General features: G+C 34.9%; 1 protein-coding gene across 1 annotated transcript in view; it reads left to right on the forward strand.

The window, feature by feature from the left end:
* Nucleotides 1-595: 595 nt before the first annotated feature.
* LOC108577578 (xylulose kinase) overlaps nt 596-7,927 on the forward strand; it is a 9,843-nt gene continuing 2,511 nt past the window's right edge. Inside the window, exons 1-7 of the mRNA XM_017940760.1 lie at nt 596-812; nt 2,496-2,578; nt 3,088-3,241; nt 3,778-3,957; nt 5,208-5,309; nt 6,593-6,724; nt 7,386-7,539. Coding sequence (XP_017796249.1) covers nt 759-812; nt 2,496-2,578; nt 3,088-3,241; nt 3,778-3,957; nt 5,208-5,309; nt 6,593-6,724; nt 7,386-7,539 — 859 coding nt within the window. The 5' untranslated portion in view covers nt 596-758. The remainder of the gene's footprint in view (nt 813-2,495; nt 2,579-3,087; nt 3,242-3,777; nt 3,958-5,207; nt 5,310-6,592; nt 6,725-7,385; nt 7,540-7,927) is intronic.

Consider the following 7,927-nt stretch of genomic DNA (forward strand, 5'->3'; position numbering starts at 1 on the left):
GAAAAAAATTGATGTCACGTCGTATTTTCATGTATTCTTCTATCGTCTACTGACTCATTTAACGATATGCATTAGTTCATTCCAAGTATCTTTCACAAAAGCATAACGTGTGTTACGTTTACTTAGATCGATGTTTTACGAAAAGATAGTAGATTACGTTAATTTGCACTCCCTAATTTACATCGAAATTCTAACAACGACCGAAGCTTGTCCAATTATCCTCTGAGAAGTTTTCAGCAGGTGCAACGCAGGTATATACGCTTATCGCGAATACCTACGAGATAGATCGGCCGGTAAAGAAATTCGGTGTTCACAGAGTGCGAGAGAATCAGTATCGACAGAAACTTAACCTCACTATGGTGGTACGACGACGAATCAGTTGCGCACGAAATGTCATGGAAATGTTCTAAAAGACAAGTAACGCCAATTTGAGCAACTATCGTCGTGCATTAATCGGTCTTATGTAATAAACGGGGTTATATTTTTGTTAATAACGATAAGATTACTCTTATTTAATCATGTTCGGATGCGTAATGTACGCGAAACAGCGCGTAACGATGCCTCAGCTTCTGCTGAGAACGAGCTTAGGCCACGTACGGGCTAGATCGTTCGTATACTAGTTTCCTGAGCATCAAAGAAGCATACGGTCACGCGGTGAAGTGTATACGTTATTCAAACCTGTCGATTCCATTGTATCCACGTTACGTCGTATTCGTTCCACGGTTTTGTCGCATTGCGTGTCAGTTTACGAATGAAATATGGGAGCTACTTCGAACGCAACATACTTAGGGCTTGATCTCAGCACACAGCAGGTAAACCTTTAAAGAACTGTATAATCTTGCGATCTGCTTTCTGTTAGAAGTCGAACATATGTTTCTAGTAAATAATCATCGACGAACTATACGTTTTCTCGTAGTACAAAAGTGCTTATCGTCGACACGACGCATGGATGACAGTATCTTGTACATTCAAGGTTCATTTCTCTCCTACTTTCTTTCCTCCCGCCATGTACTTCTGTTTCCGACTTTTTCTGCCTCTACTTTTATAATGTCACATACTACGCGGAAGCTGTTGCTGTAGTCATATGGTAATAAATCACAAGAAGTCGACATTTGTTGCTTCCAAAGAGCAGTTTATTATTTTGTGGTTTACTGATGTCCAACTACTGGTTTCCAACGCGCATCACCTATTGCGCATGCTCTTAAAGAACCGCGTTTCTTTCAAATCTACGAAAATTACATGTTCGTAAAAATATCGTTTTACAAAAAAAAAAAAAAAAAATTACTTTAATAATAAGTATACAAGATTTTCGTTCATGTTTAAAGGCTACATAAAACACAATTAGAAATAAAAGCAATATATATAATAAGAATCGAAACAATAAATAAAAGATACATTTTTCTTTCACCAGTTTTAATTATTTATTATCTTTTACGATATATTGAGAATTGTTTCAAAAGTTGCAATGTTTTATAAATCGAATTAAATTATTTCTGTCCTCACGATGTACAATTCAAATACTCAACTTATTTTAGTTTCTCAAATTTCAAATATTTGTTCCGGTATACTTTACATTATCTTCCCCGATAAATATTTGAAATCGCATCCTCAAGTTTCTAATTATACAACAGGCTCCGCTAGTTATATAATACTTTTCCTTCGAAGAATTTAACCGAGTTTAAAGCTTGTTTTCGATAAACAACGAATCGTACGAAGCTAAGGAAATACCAATGAAATTTAATTAACAATAATCGAATCGCAAGTTCACAGCATCGTTTCGCTGTAACCTTAAAAAAAGAACAGACTGTCTGTAGCGAACGGTTCAACAAAGTGACGCGAAAATTCATCTCGGTTGATTGATACGAGCGTGTTTCGCAGCGTGTGACGCGCGCGCAATGGGTCACAATTATCTAACGCGATGATAACATTAAGCGTGGAACGATACGGGCGAAAGAAAAGTGTATCTCGTTTGCAACGAAAAACGCGGAACACTAAGAGCGCTCGAGACGATAATTGAAATTGCAAAACTGGTCTCACACACGCGTCTCCAACGAAAAACAAACGATCGAATAAATTCAAATCTCAAATATATTTCCGAATCGAATTAATCACAAACGTCACCGATATATGAAACCTAACCTAACCACATTTAGTTAAATGTTATTAGAATAATGATTTTGCATAATGATTGCAATTACATAGATCTGAAAGCTTCTTGTTTTATTGAAAGTAAACAACCGAATAATAGACGAAGACAGTTCTTTGCATATTTATACGATAGCCGCAGAAAATAGCATTTTTAAATTTCAGATTTCGTATTAAACTAATTGATCATACCGCGTTTAGTTAGATACGTTTTCACCAGGCAACCATGTTGTCGCGTAATTTATTCGATCCCGATGATAATAAATCGACGACTTTTGCATTATGAATTTAACATAGAAAAAGAAAAAAAAAGAAAAAACGATTAATAAATATTTTTTGGTCATCTGTAGTTGAAAGCGGTAGTCGTCGATAACAATCTCGCCGTTCTCCATGAAACCAGTGTACAATTCGACAATGATCTGCCGGAGTTTAGGTATGTTTAATAACTATGACATCATACGCTTTGCATGTAATACACGTTTCTATTTTCAGCGTAGACATTTAGCTTTCTCTAATTTTTTGGTAACAATTTCTCTCGTTAAAATCTGATTTTTCACGTCGAAATGCATGTGTGATGAATTAACAAAAATACTTTTCAATGAATTTTTTCTAGTTTTCAGTGAATTTTCAGTGAATTTTTTCAGTCTATTTCTAATAATTTACTTCGTTTCGTTATGGAGAGAGCGCGATGAAAATTCGATTCGTAGCAAGCAAATAATTTTTCTAAAATAAATAATTATGTCTGCGAATTTTTTATCGTTTGCGTATTCTGATAATTCGCAAATATTGTTAAATATAATTTTCTTTAGTTTTCGATATCTAAGTTAATTGATTTTAGCCTTTTAAAAAATTGCCACTGTACCTACTCGTTTGGATGAAAATTTAATCGTATGAAAAATTCCATCGTTCAGGATTTAATTATTAAACATTCGACCGTTTTAGAACGTACGGAGGTGTCATTCAGAGAAAAACAGAGCCACACGTGGTGGTGGCTCCCACATTGATGTGGGTTAAGGCTCTGGACATGATCCTTGATAAATTACGCGTGTGTGGCGTCGATTTTAGCAAGGTGGCTGCTATTTCCGGATGCGCACAGGTAAAAAAAGAAGAGAAAAAAAGAAAAAGAAAACAGGCGTCATAAACGTTTAAAAAGGTGGAATACAAATATCACGAGCCGTAAATTATATTACCGGTGATAAATCTGTCTTTCAATTTCTCTCTACGTCAAACGAGCTTCGTAACCAAAATGTTATGTAGAATTACCAAAGCTATAAATCTCGAGAAATCTCTATAAATTGCAGATGTCTTTATTAACATTTTAACACTTAAAGGAATAAGTTACGCTTTTTCTTCTAATAATATAAATTTAAAAGATAGATTACAAAAATTCAGGTTTTAATTTATCTATAAGATAAATAAAAGTAATTTGAACTTTTTTGCTACGACGCACTTGTAATTGATAGAAAATGCAGTCTGACGCGTCTTTCTTTCCTTTTTTTTTTTCTTTTCTGCTTCGGTCGTTGTGTATCAGAGAAAATTTCGCAACACACGACCCTTATAAACACGAACATTTTACCGTGCTTTAAAAAACACACACAGGCGATAACGTTATCTTTATTCATTATTACATAGCAACATGGCACAGTTTACTGGGGCAAGGGCAGTCGAAATCATTTGCAGCAGTTGGATCCTGCGAAATTCTTGCACGAACAGCTGGTCACCACTTTTTCGGTGACACCGTCACCTGTGTGGATGGATTCCAGCACCACCAAAGAGTGTAACATTTTAGAAGAGATTGTGGGTGGTCCGGAAGTACGCATTTTCATTTTACTTTAATAAGTAACGATCAAATTTCTTTCGCGAAGGAGGATCACGTTATTCTATCATTTTTTTTTTTTTAATTTATTCTCATCTCTATTCGCCAATATTTACTTCAATCAATGAACAGTTTCAACGTACACTCTCGTTCGTAAGTATTAGGACACTTATCGAATGTGAAGGAAACCTAAGCAGTCGTCATAAAATTATTAAGATTCTTAAAAAAATGAGTTAGTTTGGAATTTCATGGTACAACGAATAGATACGATGAAACTTTGAAATATCTATTTCCATTTAAAGTGACGGCATAAAAATGAGGTCCTAACAGTGTGTCGTTGATTATGCCACACAAAAATGAGTTTGTCGCAGGTCGTCGAACTTGTCTCGATTAAAAATACATTTGTGGTATCACCATTGCAAATTAAAAAAAAAAATCTATTTAAACCATCGTACTCTGTATAAAAAATAATTAAACTTTGTCCTCTTCAATGTTTCTCACAAATCTACCGCTTGCGAGAAAAACATCCTGCATATTTTCACCGATACGACACTAACTTTTCTCGATGAAATGTTATTTAAATCAAAGAATACTTTCAATACGAACATAATGGGTGTCCCAATATTTACGAACACCGGTGTACATTGAAACGAGAAATTTTCTCGAAACAAACGCGTGCCATTCTTCCGAAATTTTCAACCGCGATTCACCAATGGAATATTCATCCACGTCGACGAATTAATTCACAATTTACATACGTTGCAAGCACCGCCAAATACACTTCTTCTTTTTATCGCGATTTCCGATCGTGTCCATCCGTGCAGGATGATATTTATTTATTTATTTTCTTCCTCCGTCTGTCTGGCGCGAGATCGAAAACCGGGCGAACAGAGAAGACGAGAAAAGGACACCCGATTACCGTTCGATATTTTTAGATCCGTTAAAAATTCGACGTTGTTCAGCCGTCGACCTTCGCGGCGATTAATTAAATATTTTATTGATTTTATCGCTCACCATTGACAATGAAACTGGCCGGGTAAATAGGTGTCCTAAGGAACATTCGTGTGACTTCTTCTCGCGTGTTCGACGGTCACCGGTGTAACGTTATATTTGTGCATAAATTACAACGTCGCGAAAGGGCATCGGTGTCTGACGATTGATTCATAATTAATCGTATATAATCGCCGATTAACGCGCTAATCAATTATTCGTTTATACGAACTACCGTGGTGTGTCGTTGTTGCAGAAATTGGCGGAGATAACGGGTTCTCGGGCGTACGAAAGATTCTCTGGACCTCAGATAGCGAAAATAGCACGCACTAGACCGGAAGCCTACGGCAACACTGAGGTATATCTACTAAAAACCCCGTCACACTGCCGACTTCATATGTGAAACAATATTTCGGAACGGCAATCAATCGAGAGAGAGGTAGTAACCGATTACGCGTGTGTGTTTATAAACCACACGCACTGGTTCGAAACGTTTTATCATTTTTTTTTTCTTGTCGATTTCTGTGTGAGAAACCTCGACGTGATTTTGTGAAAAACACGCGTTTACTGACTTGTTGGCCGATGATAACAACGATTAACCGCCTGTTTGAACTGTTCTCTTTTTAATAGATACCGTGTTCTCGCTCGATGTCACGTCTATTTAGGTCGTTTCTATTGCGATTGGAGAAAAAAATCGACGCCATTAGAGGTCGAATGCGCGCGGCTAGTAAGATATCAATCTTGGAATTAGTGTTACGAGGGATTGTTTCTTACGAGTTTCGAGAATGTTTAAAAAGTATCGGAATTTAGTGTTTAACGGTTACGATTGGTTGTTTGAAAAGTATCGCGATTCGTTGATTAAGGGTTCCTTTTGCAAGTGTACCGGTATTTTGTTGAAATACTTTTTGTGAGTTTTGAGGAAGAGACTAGGAAAATGGTCTAAGTTTATGTAACGTGATTGAGTTTATACTGATAATTGAAAGCTGAGTAGTATCGTATTTAATTTAATGCATAACAAAGCTGCTTTATGTTAACTAAATTTCAGTAGTAATTAAATTTTGTTCAAAAATTTTAGAATTAGAATGTCAAAAGGACTCCACTTTAAAATAATTAATCAATAATTTGTCCGATTAAGGGATTTTTAGTGGATTAAAAATAATTGAAGTTAATAAAACATTTTATTTAATTTTAAGAAGCAGAATTTATTGATTTTGCAGAAAAATAAAACACGTTGCTTATTTTATATATTTGGGTCACTCAGAACTACATATCTTTCTAAAAAAGAACCTAGAAACTGTGAATAAATTAATTTTACAAATTTAATTTATTATTGCTAAAGGATTTAATTTAATTTTAAGAAGCAGAATAGATCGTCGCGATAGAACGATTTAAACTGTTCAAATTTCCATTTACTATCGCAGTAGAAACGTACCAAGTATTGCCTGCCTAAAATATTTTCAGAGAATGCTCGATTTAACGTATAAAAAGTTCCTATTTACAAAACTACCTAATTTTCATAATATTCTTATGGGAATGCAATAACGTATTCACTAATACGCATCCTTCGTTACGAAACGTTTAATTAGGCTACTACACTCTTTTTTTTTTCTTGTATTAATGCGTTTTTAATCATTCTTTCAGAGAATCTCCTTAGTTAGCAATTTTCTCGCTTCCTTATTTTTGGGCGACTTCGCGCCAATCGATTGGTCCGATGGCTCTGGAATGAACTTATTAAATATTCATACGAAAGACTGGGACGACGTTCTATTGGAGGTAGAATATCATTGATGATTCTTAGATTTCCTTCAGGCTAAATGAAATATGACACGAGATTCGTGTGCAGCAATAAATTTCGACATTCTTTTATTTCCTCGAAGAGGATTTTTACATAAAATCTAGCATCGCACACAAAGCTGTTTCACGATCATTGACCAAATTTCACGAAGTTTATATATATATATATCTTTTCTAATATTCAAAACTGCCAACATAAATATCTGAATGTGAAAAAATATCAAACACAAATAGTTCTCACTTTACGAAATTTTTATTTTAAATTGTACGGGGAATCCCGTAATATGTAATGACGTAATAATCAGTTAGAACGAGCCCTCCACTTTCTTTAATTAAGTTAAGGCGGGAACTACCTGTATTCAAAAATTTTTTAAATCAAAAAATTGAAAATTTAAGTATTGAAACATTTGAAAATATCTTAGAAAAAAATTAAATACTCTTATCTAATACTACATCTTTCATTTTTAACAAAACTACAACACAAAGCATTTAGAATGAAAAAAATCTCAAATCTAAACTCATACTTAATTGCAAGTAACAATTTATTGAATTAATTGAGGAATGACTATTTCTTCGACAATAATGTCACCCTGTATACTTTATTTTTTCGGTATTTATCATCCAATCACTGTTTATTCAGGCTTGTAGTCCTGGTTTGCGAGAAAAACTCGGGAAACCAGTTTCCTCGTACAACGATATCGGTCCAATTTCGCCCTATTTCGTCGAAAGATTCGGCTTCGACGAAACATGCAGGATAATTACGTTCACGGGCGACAATTCTGGTTCTCTAATAGGTAAGCGTAGCATTGGTTAATCCTACGGTTTCGGCACGAATAATTTCCGTTCGAGCGACGGTATTAATTTATACGCACTACTTCGCCTTCTGACGACAAGTTTTGATTCCGCGAGCTTGATCGCCCTCATGAATATTCACGCGAATACGTGTCCAATTGGCGTCCGTAGATACGCTTTAGATAGACTTTCGCTCCACATACGGAATGATTAATGAGATTTTTCATGTAAACTGTAATTTGCACTTTACTGTTAAGGAAACCGTTCAATGATTTCTAAATCGTTTGATATTTCGTTGGTCCACTGATCTTTATCTTATTTCATTTTTCCGAAGAAATGTTGCTTCATTTTTTAAACGAAGATATTTCAAATTTTAATTTAAAAATTTTT

Source organism: Habropoda laboriosa, unplaced genomic scaffold, assembly GCF_001263275.1.
Source record: "Habropoda laboriosa isolate 0110345459 unplaced genomic scaffold, ASM126327v1 scaffold578, whole genome shotgun sequence".
NCBI classification, from domain to species: domain Eukaryota; kingdom Metazoa; phylum Arthropoda; class Insecta; order Hymenoptera; family Apidae; genus Habropoda; species Habropoda laboriosa.